The sequence below is a fragment of the Diabrotica undecimpunctata genome, chromosome 2, assembly GCF_040954645.1.
Source record: "Diabrotica undecimpunctata isolate CICGRU chromosome 2, icDiaUnde3, whole genome shotgun sequence".
In the NCBI taxonomy this organism is placed as follows: Eukaryota; Metazoa; Arthropoda; class Insecta; order Coleoptera; family Chrysomelidae; genus Diabrotica; species Diabrotica undecimpunctata.
The window spans coordinates 24,013,355-24,028,957 of NC_092804.1; the positions used below are offsets into that span (position 1 = coordinate 24,013,355).

Below are 15,603 nucleotides of genomic sequence, written 5' to 3' on the forward strand. Positions count from 1 at the left end.
TTGCCGATGCTTCATTTGGATTGGTGATTGGTCGCGAACTGTACCTTGCGAGCGTGAAATGAAATGTTATTTCGGAATGGAATAAGTACTAAAGAACTTAAGTAGTGAAGTGAAATTGAGTGCACGAACTAGTTTTTTTTTGTGATTTATTTTTATTTTCTAAAGTAATACTATGATACGTTACGTCTGCCGTAAATACACTGCGCTCCAATATTAACGCATAATTTTAAAAACCCTGGTAAATCAAATAATTTTAATATTCCGATTTTTGTGCTAATATATTATTGTTACCCCTGGCATATGTTGATGTTTTTCCATTTTTTTGCAAAAAAATTAAAAACATGCTAATTGTGCTACATTTTATTTCGAATTTAGTTGGGTTGTATTACGTTGTGCTGGACGTTTAAAGGGGGTTTTCAAGTTTATTAAGTGTTTTTTCTTTGAAATGAACCACCAGCAGCAAGACAATCGAAATTTGTTAGAAAGTGACTGTTTTAGAATCGTTACTCTTCGCGAAGAAGGATACACTCAAGTAAAACTCGCTGAATGTTTTAACATCACCCAGTCAACCATTCCAAGAGTGTTAACAGGTTTTTCTTTCACTGGAAGTAACTCGAGAAGATGTGGTCAAGGCCGTAGAAGGGTTACAACTCCTAATCAAGACCGGTTTTTGACACTTCGTACACCGAGACAAAGGTTTGTTACCAGTACTTCTCTACAAAATGAATTTTTGGATCTGTCTAGATTACTGTCTTTTTTCTGATGACAGGAGAAACCGAGTGTATAAAAGGCCTGGGGAACGCTACGCACAGTGTAACACCGTAGGGACTGTACACTATGGGGGTGGCTCGGTAATGGTGTGGGGTGGGATTAATTTAGGGCTTGTACAGAATTAGTTAGAATATATCTACATATGTACATATCTACATATGCATACAGCTTGTATGTATATCAAAATATTTTTTTACTCTCTCTAACCTACATCCTCACATCTATTGTGCATTATTGGTTAAGTATATAAAAATGTAAAAGCCTTTTTAACAAAACAAGTGAAAAGAATTTTATTAAAACAATAAAAATTTATTAACAAAAACTTTACACTGTAAATATTTTAAACCTTATCTAATAGTAGCACCCAATTCTTTAACACCATCAGCTATACTTTTATGTATAACACCAACTTCTTCCTGTGTTAAAGTCTTCTCCATGTGTCTGTAGGTAATCCTATAACAGTGACTAACTTTTCCAGTCTTTGGATGTTTAAATTCATCAATCAACTCAATCTGTTCTATTAGATCTCCACCTATAGTTCGGGCTAAATCATAAAAATCATTTGCAGAAAACTCCCCTGGTGGTAGCCAAAAGCTTAGGTCATTTTTACATTGAGGATATTGGCTGATGGGGGTATAAACAATATCATCATTAACATTTTTGTTTTTAAATTGGTTTAGGAAGCCTGAATCACATGACCAGAACAAACGAATATCTGGGATTTGATATAGACACATAGCAATCCTTTCTAACCCTAGACCAAAGGCCCAACCAATTTTATCGTGGACTCCAGCGTTATTTAAAATAGCTTGTTGCATAATACCACATCCTAGAACCTAGAACAATATATAAATATTTCAAACAAAATATTACATAGATTTTGACAAAGTTTTATTTTACCAAAGTGGCATCTTATGGCAAAAGTATTTTTTTAATTAATGAATTATTTTGGGATAATTTTTATATATAAATATTCATTTACCTCGATCCATTGATCATTATGAAAGACCTCCAACTCCCAAGATGGTTGTGTAAACGGAAAAGTTGTGTCTACCCAACGGTACTTGGTGTTTTCTTTAAAAAGTGCTTTAGCAAGGCCAACTAACGTATCCTTGAGTTCAAATTCTACAACTTTCACTGCCTCTAAGGTATGACATGCTTGTTTTTCTTGATTGCCTGAAATAAACATTGCTAGTAAAAAATTAACAAAACATACATAAACACCCTTTTCTGATGAGTTAATTCTTATCTTTGTACTTTTTCATTAATATACCATTGTTTTGTCCAGAGTTAGCTCAAAGGTTTTAATACCCAATTTTGGTACAATAATTGATTTGTTATATATACTCTTAAAATGTTCAATTAATGAATACACTACAACCAATGTCAATTTTATTGCTTTTACCTGTAAAAGCAGTGTTGGTTCCTTCTTCAAATATATGTAAATTATCATCAGAAAAAATTTGAGTCTTAGATCGCAGTCTAACAGCATCTACTTGATGAAAAACAGGATAATGTGTTCTATCAATTTCGTCTCTTCTGTACACATCTCCTATAATTAAAAAGTTATTTAATCCTGACTGAATTAGCTCACTTTGATGAGCTGTCATGTGTGCTCGAAGTAAGAACTTCTTGTTTATATAATAACAGTCACTTTTATTTCTTGAAGGATGATCTTTGAGGATAAGTAAACTATCAAAATTTTGGGTAACATTGACAATAGGGGGTAAATTATCATGGATAGAAAAGATAGGGTTTCCTCGTCTGTTTACATATTTTTTGTAAAAGTAGTTCACTATTCTTTGTCTCACTAAATTCAAAGGATTAGAGGGTTGTAAGTAAATATTTCTTCCAATATATCCTGATACTTTATCAGTGATATTTGTATACTCGTCTTTCAAGTAATTTTGATTCAGAAGGATAAAGTCATTTGTTTTAAGTTGCGCTTTTGATAAAAGTCTTTTGAATAATTTAAAATGTGTTTGTTTAATCAAACTAATACTTGAAAATTTCAACATTTTTGTTTAAATTTGTAACATTTTAATATATTAATATTTTGACATAATCGTGTCCGTAATCTGTCATATGCACACTGCCACCTAGCAGTGCCAGTTCCGTGTTAACAAGTAAAACAACGATTGGCGTATCGTCTAGTGCCAGGGTGCGTAACTATATATGTATGGCGGTAAATTCAAAAGGCACGTAAACTTAACCAGGATTACACTCATTTTAAAGTAAGGAAAATTCAATATAATCCTAAAATAACAAAAAACCCTTATTCTACTCCATAATATGTATATATTTTTTCGGATTTCTTGTTATGATTTATAGATGATAAATACCAAAATTGTTAAAAAAATTACAGAATAAAATCTTTATAGATCTTTATTTATAAAAATCTTACAAGAAATGTTATACGTGTTACAAGAAATAGTAATAATACAACCCAAGTGTAGTACAATTTAGTGTTCTGTTGTGACAAGAACTTATCAGTATTTAAATAATTGTTTTGTTATTTTAATGCCAATTTTTATTTTAAAATATTTAAAAATATTTCATTTAATGACACGTTTAAAAGAAACCTCTACCACAGAATAATAAACAATCAGAATGCTTGTATCTGCAGAATCTGCTTGTCAAGATCTAGTTCGCGCAGACGGAATTAGCCATGTTTTAAACGGAACCAGTGCCGTTCAGTGAAATTTAATCTGGTGTGCATAGAAAGATTAACCCAGTTTAATTAATTTATGGCAACCATAGACATAATATGCACTATTTTATTCGTACTTTTAGTTGATGAATAGATTAAATTATTTCAAATGTACTAAATTATTAATCTCCAAAAATTTAAATTACAGTTCTGTCGTAGCTTGTCACAAATTTCTCAATCGGAGTCTATGTTTCCGTTTAAAATATGGCGATCGCCTGCTGACAAACTTCAAAGGCGGCATCTGAGAGTGGGCGAGTGGGCATTCTGATTGTTATTTATTCTGTGACAAAATATTGATTTTTTTAAATACACCCTGAAACCATGGTACAATGAACACACACATGTGTACACATATGTATTCATTGTACAACAAATCTTTTCAAAGTGGACTTTTGACATCAGACATAGTCAATGTTTTTTTGTGCGTCAGCACAGATAATCTAAGATCACAGAATAAATAACAATCAGAATGCCCACTATCAGATGCAGCCGTTGAAGTGTGTCAGCACGCGATCGCCATATTTTAAACGGAAACACAGGCTCGAGTCGAGAAATTTGTGACAAGCTACGACAGAACCATACTTTAAATTTTTAGAAATTAATAATTTAGTAAATTTAAAATAACTTAATCTATTCTTCAACTAAAAGTACGGCATAAAGGATTGCATATTATGTCTATGGTTGCCGTAAATCAATCAAACAGGGTTAATTTTTCTATACACACCAAATAAAATTTCACTGAACTGAACAGCACTGGTTCCGTTTAAAACATGGCTGATTCCGTCTGCGCTAACGAGATGCGCGTACTTATCTTGACAAGCAGAGTGGGCGTTCTGACTGTTTTATTATTATGTGCCAAGGTCAACGACTTTTTTATTTGTGCATCCTTCCGTTTGGTGCATTATAAAGATTTTATTCTTTAAATTTTTTAACCATTGGCATTTTAACGTAATGGAAAATAAATATGGCCTTAACATAACAAGAAATATATACGTATTATCGTATAGAATAAGGATTTGTTTGTTTTAGATTTATTCTGATTTTCTCTTACTTTAAAATGAGTTTACAATCCATCCTAGCTAATTTTACGTGCCTTTGGAATTTACAGCATGTATTTATATATATAGTTACGCACCCTGGCATTAGCAAATGCGCCAATCGTCGTTTTACTAAATAACACGGGACTGGCATTGATAGATGGAAGTGTGCTGCGATTAATAGTGTGTGACGTGTGACAGTAATTATTTTGAAGTTTGTGAGTTTTCTCCTTCTAGTCCTCCTTTATAGATTACTACAAGTTGTAATTTGTAATTGTAAATAGCAGTCACGTAGCATACCATACATATTTGTCTTAAAATCGAAAACATAGTGATTAAATCATAAAATGGATTCGTTGGAAGATCTGACTGCAACACATGAGATTTTAGTTTTACAAGGACTTGATGAAACAGATGAATTTAAAAGTCTAAAAAATCGTTTCAAGAAGTCACGAGTTTGTTCAAAGGAAGAAATTTGCAACTTAAAGCAAGAATCAGTTCATTCTATATGTTGCGGAAACTCCGATGATGATTTAATTAGTTTAATATTCAAATTTTTGGTTCCAGGTGGGCATATTGTAATTACACAAATTTCAAACAAAGAAGAGACAAAATTGAATCTAATTATGAAAGGGTTTATGAATGTCAAGATATATGACAATTGTGTAGTAGCTAGCAAACCGAGTTTTAAGTCTCGTTCTTCGGCTCAAATTAAACTTCCTCCAAAAGCCAACCAAGCAGTGTGGAAATTGGATGATGCAGATGATGAAACAATAGATCCAGATGATTTGTTAGATGAGGATGACTTGCAAAAACCAGATTTAGCCTCATTAAGAGTTTGTGGAACTACTGGAAAAAGAAAAGCATGTAAAGATTGTTCATGTGGATTAGCTGATGAATTAGTCCAAGAAGCAAGTGAAAAGAAAATAATAGATACAAAGGATGCACCTAAATCATCATGTGGTAGTTGTTACCTGGGAGATGCCTTCCGTTGTGCTACTTGTCCATATTTGGGAATGCCAGCATTCAAGCCAGGTGAAAAAATTCAATTAGTTGGAAATCAACTAAGTGATGATATTTAAAATGTGTATATTTTTAAAAATAAAATGATTAATGCCTGTTTTATTTTTTTTTTAAATACTTATTCCTCTTAAAGTATATGATTTGGCACAAGTATACAATTTATGGCCTTTGTATGCAATATTTATATTCTTTATAGTGTTTAAATATTTTGAAAACTTTAGAAAATGTTATTCCACAGATATTTAAGTGGTGAGGCCTTTGTAAAGTCTAAAAAGCATTTTTTGATTTTTTTTTTTAATAAGGTTAATCAGAGAATAATTATATAGTTCATATCATGTTTGTAGCCATAAAAAATGCCTTGTTCGATAATACTTAAATGATTAAGTGAATAACACTTCCTAGTATTTGAAACATATGGTCGAAATTTGGAGTTTCATCATGTTAATAATTGGCTTGAAAATCCTTTGTGGATCTTGGTGTGCTCTCAGAAAAGTCACCACTCCTGTCGATTCCTAGCAACTTCCCTCCATCTAACGACCCTTGAATCTTAAGGTCTTCTTCCATATAATCAATTGATTTTCTGTTTGGCTGTCTTATACTTTTCTATCCTCCGAGTTTGAGAATGTCAATCTCTTTGTGTACTCATTACATGACATTCTAGCAATGTGTCCAGCCAATCTTAGTATCTGCACCTTAATAAGTTTCACAATATCTGAATCTATATATAGCTAGTATAATTGAAATCAAAATTATATCTTTGGCACTATAGACCATTTTCCTTTATGGTTCCAAAATCTTTTGAAATATTTTTTTCTCAAAGATACCAAGTAGTCTATGTCGTTTTGGGATAAAGTTCCTGTTTCAGTCCTGTGTATCAAAACCAGTCTTATTAATAGACCGAAAATTATTGGGTTGTTGCAGCATGCGTTATAAAAATGGTGTTATAGGAAAACAGATTTTTAAGTTGTGAGATGTATTTTGGACTATCTTTTGTTGATAAACAGATTTTTACTAAACAATCAAGGATGCTCTTTGCCAAATTTTTAAGGTCCAATAAAAGCCTAGGCAAACTGCATATAGGGTGAAACATCTACACTGTATGGAATGTTGAATATATATTGTTTTCTTTAGCACATTCAAATTTGACAATGATTAGATGTTGCAGACAAATGTGCAAGTTTACTATGGCCGAGTTTTCAGCATGGAGTACAAAGATAATTTCTTGAAAAATGTATTGTTTTCAGATGAAAGTCAGATTCATCCAAGCCTGGACTGTCTCCGGGCCAAATTTAATTTTTTTCAACTTCCTCCCGATTTCGCCATTTGATTGATTCATATGGTCTTTTTTGAAAATTTCTACTTGTATCAAGTATTAGACAATCAAAGGCCCGAGCACATGGCATCCAGGACTTAGAATTTGCCTCTGGGGGGGGGGGGGGGTTTGGTTGGTCACCTAAATAACCCCCAAAACTCCCCCCTGGGTGCGCCACTGCCAGGACTTTGTGCTGCGACGTACTATTTACGATTCGGGCGCCGTTATTATCGCAGTTGCCGCTGATTCTGTTATAATTTAATTTATTTTATTTAATTTTATATAATTATATTTAATTTTATTTATAATCCTATTTAATTTTTATATATTTTTTTAAATTTGTTATAATTGTTTATCATTTTTAATAATTTTATTTATTTAATTTTATAGTTTTTTATATTTTTTATGATTTTTATAATTTCTTACGAAACATTAATAAAATAAACAAATTTTGTTTTTTGTTACTTGGTGAAAAATAGTTCTAATAATTTAATTTTATCTGAATCATTCATATTGACAATTTAGACATACCTATTATACATTTTAAAGTAGACGACTTTAAAATGATATTGCGGAGTTGCGTTCCAGGGACGACTTTATTGTATAATAGTTCATTCGATTACATAAAATCAACTTTAACTTGAGAATATCTGTCAAAAATGATGATAGTTAAATTCACCTGTTAGTGAATCCATAGTAAATCATGAGGAAAAAAACACATTATACCTACTATCCCGACATGGTAAGTATTTAGTTTACTTTCAATAAACACCAAACTCTGAGTTTATATCAGTATATGTTATTTGAAATCATAAATACGATGTATCCTCGATACGTTATTGACTTAATAATAGTGATATTTTCCTTTTATTAACTTTTTAATATGGGTAACCAGATCCTACTGCATTTTGCCAAGGAATTTGCGACACAATTGGTCTCATTTAGTATAATTACCTATTAGAGTTGCTTCTTTGATTTTTCTCTTTTTACCATATTTTTCTTTTAGGACTATACTCGAATCGTTCGAATCCTATGCGTATTTACATATTTGAGATCTATCAACTTCTCTATTTTTATATAAGATTGATGTTCACTTATTTTAAAATTTAATGGTCTTGATGTGTCAGCTAAATAAAAATGATCTCATTCACAAGCTATTTTATAAATATTATTCTTTGTTATTTCTTGTTCATTGTTAGGTTTAGTTTTAGATAAAATCAATGGCGGACCAAGACTAAAGCGGGCCCTAGACAACATTGTAATTCCGGGCCTATTTTTCAGTCATGACACATACTTTGCGTTTGGTAGTTTAGTTTCAAAGCATATAGTATGTAGTTCCGAACCCAAAAAAAATAATATACAATTAAAAAAATTAAATAAACACAGTTTATTAAAACAAACAATACCTAGTACTTAAACAAATATACTAAGATTGATTTGATATAGGTATTGTCTTTTTTCTTACTTTTAATTCTGCAAAACTATTTATAATAATACTATTTTCCTGAATATATGACAACAAGGAAACTGGTACAGGTTAAATAATATTTTCTTTACTTTTAAAAGTCTTAAATTGTAATATATACTTAATTTTTCAGTTCTGCTAGGTTTAAATCTTGTTCTTATCCTTTTAATTCTTCTATTAAAGAGTCTCTAACATCACTTTCACGAAAAATTCTTTTGAATGTATTGTTAATAGTTTTATATATCTCAGATCTTTATGCGATCAGTAAAGAATAATATAATATAAGAATAAATATGCAATATCTTTAACTTTTTCTGCTTCATTTGGATGAATCTTACTCAATAAATCATATATTAAAACTGCTGTATTCAGGTATACGTCTTTTTGCTGAAAGTCTTGTTTGAGGCATTTATTTTATCTAAAATTTTTTCCCACATAGTAAGTAACAGTACATACTCAAATGTATCAAGTTTTTTTATGTGATTTGGCATTTTATGACCTTTTTAATGGTTTTTCATTTTTGTTTGAGGAACACAATGTTTAATTTCTTCATAATTTTCCTTTAAAGATTTCACAGCATTAAAACAGCAGACCACCTGGTGTCATAAATAGGTTTAATACTCAAGTGTTTGCTCGTACAAAATTTTTGTAATACCTATGTGTAGAACTTGAAAAAAAAATACTTACAACTTCTGAGCGATATTGAAAAAAGTTCAAATTTTCATTTTCCATCAAAATTTCCGCAGTAGCGTTTCCAATTAAATTTAAGAATGATTTGTGTATGGTATGAAATGGGCAGAAAAATACGTTTTATTTTGGATTGAAGTCCCTTATATTTACCTGACATATTTAACGCATTATCATAACGCTGTCCCCGAGAGTTAGTGTGGTCACTGGAGTTTTCATACTGTGACAATTTTTTGTGTACATTTTTCCAATCATGATAATCACGGGAACGCTTGTCCAACTTTGTCGACTTTATCAATCAACGATTCGGTATAATTTAGACACGTTTCAGCAATAATTATGAGTATTACGTTTTTCTGTTAAATTCTTTCTTTCTCCCCTTCCTTTTACTCTATCAGGGTGTCGGATTTGGGCTAGCTATTTTAATTTCCATTTACCCACCTCTTCCATTCTTTTCTGTTTCCTGACATTATTTTCAATTCCTCGAGTGATTTTTGTTTAAGTTTTCCCGCCTCTACTACTTGCTGTATCCATTTTTTTTCTTGGTCTGCCTCTTTTTCTTTTTCCGATGTTTTTTGCTTCATAAATTTTTCTTGTTATTCTATTGGATTGCATCCTCATCAGATGCCCATACCAGTTCATTTGTCTCTTTGCTATTTTGTTCATAAATTTTGTTAAATAAAAACAAAAATTAATTATAAAAATTAAAAATTAAAAACCTAATTTTCGGGCCCCAAAAATTACGGGCCCTAGGCACTTGCCTAGGTTGCCTAGGACTTAATTCGCCCCTAGATAAAATAGATATCAATGTGTTTGTTGTTTGAATGTCGTTGAAATGTTGAATTTCTTTCCTATCATTTTAAATTTTTCGAATAATACTTTTATGTATGGTATTGTTATTTTCCTCGTATTATTCCTCGTGTATGCTATAGAATCTCGTTTTAAGTTGTTCTGTTCCATTTGGTCGATTAATAATATCCTATAATTTTAATAAATTTTATTTAATTTTTATAATTTGATTTAATTTTTTATAATTTTGTTTAGGTTTATTTTTATAATTTTGTATAATGGTTTTATTTAATTTTTTAATAATTTTTTATAATTTCTTAAAAATGTTTATAATTTCTTACGATTTTTTGTAATTTGTTATAATTTATTATATTTTTTATGATTTTTTCCTTCCTTTATGATCATTTGAAAGGAAAATCAAACAAGAAAATTCTATAAAAATCTAAATAAAGCAAGAAAAGAATTTAAACCAAGGATCGGACTATGTAAGGATAAGGAGGGGCATATACTCAATACAAAAGAAGAAGTATTGAAAAGGTGGGTGGAACACTATAAAGAACTGCTTACTATCGAAGTAGAAGATCCAAATCAACCACCCCAGGAGCAAACAACAATACACCATTGGAGCCTCCATCAATTCAGGAAGTACGGGATGCAATAAAACACCTAAAAAATAATAAATCTCCAGGAAGTGATGGTATACCCGCGGAACTTATTAAATGTGGAGGTGCTACTCTGACTAATCATATATATAAAATCATACTGAGAGCCTGGAATGAGGAACAAATCCCAGAAGAGTGGTGTATTGGGATCGTTTGCCCGCTACACAAAAAGGGCGATGAATTAGAATGTAGAAACTATAGGGGAATAACCCTCCTTAATACAGCATACAAAATATTTTCGAGTATTTTATATGGTCGCCTGAGTGAATATTCAGAGGAGCTTCTTGGAGAATATCAAAGTGGTTTAGGCCTGGTCGATCAACAACAGACCAGATTTTTGTGCTAAGGCAAATACTGGAAGAAACCAATGAATTTAATATCGACACATACCATCTTTTCGTAGATTTTAAATCGGCCTATGATAGTGTCCTAAGAAATAAATTGTATGAAGCCATGGATGAATTCCACATCCCCGATAAACTGATAAGATTGGTTAAGGCTACAATGCGTAAAGTTGTTTGCAAAGTCCAAATACAGGGCGAACAATCACAGGCATTTGAAACGCATGTTGGGCTGCGACAGGGAGATGCGCTGGCGTGTCTCCTTTTCAACATAGCTTTGGAAAAGGCGGTCAGGGATGCCCAAATAGACAGCAGAGGAAACATTTTTAATAAATCATCCCAAATTTTGGCATATGCAGATGATGTTGATCTAGTTGCCCGCACAACACGCAAGCTAGAAGAAATGTATACCACCTTGTCACACGCCTCAAAAAATATGGGCCTGCAATTAAATGAAAATAAAACTAAGGTAATGGCATCAACACCCAACAATAGATCCAGAAACATCGGCCACCAACTCACGGTTGATAATTCTACCTTTGAAGTGGTGGACAAATTCACATACTTGGGCTCCCTGATCACCAAGGAGAACGTCATGACGGAAGAAATCAAGCGAAGAATAATCCTAGCAAACAAATGCTATTTTGGACTGAGTAGACATATGAGAAGCAGAAACTTAAGCCAAAAAACAAAAATAACCATATACAAAACCCTTATACAACCAGTGTTGACATATGGGTCGGAGGCATGGACCATTTCCAAGGCAGATGAAAATCTCCTGCTTATATTTGAACGAAGGATCCTGAGAAGAATATTTGGTGGCATCTGTGAAAATGGTGTTTGGAGAAGGAGGTACAACTACGAGATATATCACAGATATAAACATATATTTGGTGGTAAAGACGTAGTATCCTTTATAAAAATAGGAAGACTAAGATGGGCAGGACATCTGGCAAGATCACAGCAGAACAACCGTCCTAGAAGAATCCTTATGTCACAACCTGTGGGAAGTAGAAAAAGGACCAAAACTCAGATGGAGGGATGGTGTAGATGAGGATGGTAGACAAATAGGCGCAGCAAACTGGCAACAGTTGGCAATGGATAGAACTGACTGGCGTAATAGACTTGGGAAGGTCGAGGCTCTTTTATAGGGCTGTAGCACCAATGATGATGATGATGATGATTTTTTATAATTTTTTTCAATTTTTTATAATTTTTTAAACTTTTTTATTATTTTGTAGTAAAACATCATACCGAGCGATAATAAGTATTCACTTCAATAGAATTAAATATCATTTGATAGTAAATTTAATTATTGTATAAACTAAATAAGATGTTTAAAAATAATAATTGTATCTATATGAAATTTGTTTAAAACATGAAATGTTTAAAACTGAATGACATTTATGATTGAGAGTAGTGAATCGATGTGAAGAACCACAATTTTGTGACGCTACCTGTGACTACGCCATCTGGTGGCACTAGTTCCGTAACGTTCGCCTTAGTATTTTACTATAGAGAAGAAAAAGTAATACAACGTCAGTATAGAAGCTTCGCTTCAAAAAGTCAAAAAGTAGCGTACAGGTACAACCTCCTTAGAAAACTAACAGGGAATCGAGGGGGCGCAAACCCTACAGTTCTTAAAAGAACAACACAAGCCCTATGCTTCTCGGCAGGCGAATATGCATGCCCGGTGTGGAGCAAATCTGTACATGCAAGGCAGGTAGATAGAGCCTTAAACGAAATGTGCCCAATAAATACGTCGAAAGACCGCAGAATACATTGAAAGATTCAAACAAGTGTTCGACGATACTCACTTACTATATATGGAGCACGATTATATAAGTAGTCTAGACTAAGACCAAGTAAATGCTTCCTGAAGACAATCCCACTAGAGCTATCTGATGACTACCCGCCACGCAAAGATAATTCTGGCGAAACATGGTTCGATTGGAAAACATGGAAATCACTGAACAGAATTACAACAGATTTTGCTCTTGTCGAGACAAATCAAATCAGATGGATCAGTTATATTTTAACATATACGTATATACGTCTATGGATACATCATCAAAGAATTGTGTCATGCCAGCGACAATGTCATTTTAACTTTAGAAAGAGAAATTTTAAACATTCGGATCCTGACACAAAAAAGTAAAGTAGGTAAAGTAAGCTGGTTGTGATTCTTCTCACTGCTTTTTTCTGTCTCTGATAAGAGCACCTTATGGTTTATGGAGTCGTAAGCTGCCAACAAATCAAACCAATGCCACATCCGTAATCCGATTTTGTTCGTAGCCACTCTCTATGTACTCAGTGAGGGTAAGTGCAGTGCATAATAGTCTCTTCGGCGTGTTGCACTATCATTCTTTCAAACAGCTTAAATAAGTGGCACGATAGTGAGGTCGATCTGTAATTGCTTAATTCTATTGGATCTTTTCCCGGTTTCAGCAAGGCGATCACTTGAGATCTCCGCCAGGGCTTTGCTATCTTCTTGGTTCTCATGTCGTTTACACCAGCAGTCTTTCCATTTTTAACTGATTTATACTTTTTTTAGTTCCTTTAAGATAAAAACTTAGCCCATAATAAAATTTTGTTATAATGTGCTAGAAAAGTTGGTTGTTTAAAAAGTTTATTGAAGACTATGATAAGCCGTTCTCAACGCAACGGTGTTTTGATGAAGTGTGTTTTTGCCAATTATTTTTTTTCTATTTGTAAATTCGTGTCGCCTACTACATCCTTGATATCATTTCTCGGGAAATTGTCATATATTTTTTCTAATTGTCCGTAGAACCACAGTATACAGCTAAAGATATTTTTTAAGCATTAAACTGTGATAGAATTAAATATTGTACTTTTCTTTTGGACTGTGTTGTTGATGATTTAGAACTTAAAAAAATTGTTGTATAAAAATTGTTAATATACATAGTCTCCCATTTATTATTTTAAAATATAAGATACTGTGCTTGATCTTATTACCACTACAAAGATCACTCCAAATTCTTTATTTCTGCTTTCTTTTCCATTGTCTAGTATTGTGTATATCTTATTCCGTTTCCTAACCATTTAGTTTCTTATATTGCGATTAGTACTATTTTGTATCTGAATGTCTAATCTGCATTTTTTGTCTGAGTTTTCGACGATAAGGCTGTCCAATTAGAGATTTATTTTTAAAAGCCTAGTGATTGTATTTTTAGATGACTAGCCGATTATTCAACATTCCAATTTTGTTTGGGCTTGAAATGGTCTTATTTAGATATCGAAAGAGAATAAAAAATAATATATAAAATATGTTGCTCGACCTGTGGTCAAAGGAATAAAAAAATATTTTAATACAAAACTAGCTAACTGCTCAAAGGCAAAGGTCTACTGACAGTAAAGAAGGAAGAAGAATCAATTTTCTGTCATGGTTCACCTATTACCTATTTAGCACCGAACATGGTACAATGAATACACAAGGTATGATACATAATGTTCCAAAATCGGTTCGCTTTCGCGCATGACGTAGTCAAGATCGCTTATTCCCGCAACATTTGAATGTAGTTGTATAGGAAAGACTTTTAATTTTAAGTTTTTTTTATATAATTTGGCTAATTTAATTATAGTAATTATAAAGAGGTGATAAAATTATGTTATTATAATATTTATCCTTTATAAAACATAGATATCCTTTATAAGACAAGTTTTAATTATCTTTTATTATACGTAGGTACAGGTTAATTAACTTATACTCCAGAGTTCGATATTTCAGATGTTTAAAAAGATACAGAAAAGTGGTAATGGAGGTACACAAAATTTGTACGTATATATACCTACTGAACTAAACACAAAATCAAAATAAATAATGACAAAGTCAACTTTATTTATATCGAATGAGCTAGCTGGCCATCGAATATGAGTGTAGTGAGGGCACACAATATTGCACAACATTTAAAATGACATTCTTGTAATATTCACACATAAAATTATCTTGGTATTGTTTATAATAATGATAACATTGTATATTTTAATAATGATAACATGATTTAACAAAGAAAAATATGTTATTTTGGAAGATCCTAAATTGATTTCCTCCGAAACAGTTCTTATTGCAAATTGCATAGCAGGCTGAGGCTAATTTCTTACTTAACAAATCGATATGAAAAAACCATTTAAGGTTTCATGACTAATAATTAATAAAAATAAAGAAATAGACTTACGTCGTTGACCTAGAAGTAGTAAGAAGCTGCTCAACATACTTTTTGGACTCTCTGTGTTCGCCTCCTTGTACGCGTTTCTTTTGGTTGGTTAGAAGGGTAGCCGATGTTGATTTAGGCAAATAAAGACTAGGTACTGCCTCAGGTTTGAGTTTTAGACCCTTTTTAGAAACGTAATTTAAAAGTTCCTGTTGTAGATTTCTTTGGTAATCTTCAGTTTTAAGATGTGTATAACAAATTCTTGCAGTATTACAATTAAAATTATCCTAGCTACAACAAGATACAATCCACAGTTTTCTGGTCACGCTATCTTTAGGAAATGTATGAAACCTAAAGATTTTATCTTCATTGTCACTATTGCAACAAGCAATTGCACAGCGTACTTTGAAAAAGGTACAAAACCAGATATACAATGGCAAATAAAAACTTTCAGTTTTACAAAAAAATACTATACAGTATAAATAAATAGTAACTAAACACCATTTGTATAAAGTATAAGCATATATCTAAATTATTTTTCTATTATAAAATAGATGACTCAGTCAGTATTGAGATATTTTATAATATATTTATTATCTCATAACTTGCAATTTGCAATAGTCACCATTGATAA

The 15,603-nt window shown here is 32.0% G+C and overlaps 2 protein-coding genes across 2 annotated transcripts; one reads left to right on the forward strand and one right to left on the reverse strand.

Moving 5' to 3' along the window:
* Positions 1 to 1,059: 1,059 nt before the first annotated feature.
* On the reverse strand, positions 1,060 to 2,857 carry PheRS-m (Phenylalanyl-tRNA synthetase, mitochondrial). The gene is made up of 3 exons (XM_072521287.1): positions 2,177 to 2,857; positions 1,754 to 1,947; positions 1,060 to 1,607 (listed from the first exon to the last, which is right to left on the reverse strand). Exons 1-3 carry the CDS (start codon positions 2,787 to 2,789, stop codon positions 1,119 to 1,121), a joined length of 1,296 nt encoding a protein of 431 aa, XP_072377388.1. The 5' UTR covers positions 2,790 to 2,857; the 3' UTR covers positions 1,060 to 1,118.
* A 1,875-nt stretch (positions 2,858 to 4,732) lies between these two features.
* On the forward strand, positions 4,733 to 5,638 carry CIAPIN1 (cytokine induced apoptosis inhibitor 1). The gene has a single exon (XM_072521288.1). It carries the CDS (start codon positions 4,866 to 4,868, stop codon positions 5,598 to 5,600), a length of 735 nt encoding a protein of 244 aa, XP_072377389.1. The 5' UTR covers positions 4,733 to 4,865; the 3' UTR covers positions 5,601 to 5,638.
* Positions 5,639 to 15,603: the final 9,965 nt, after the last annotated feature.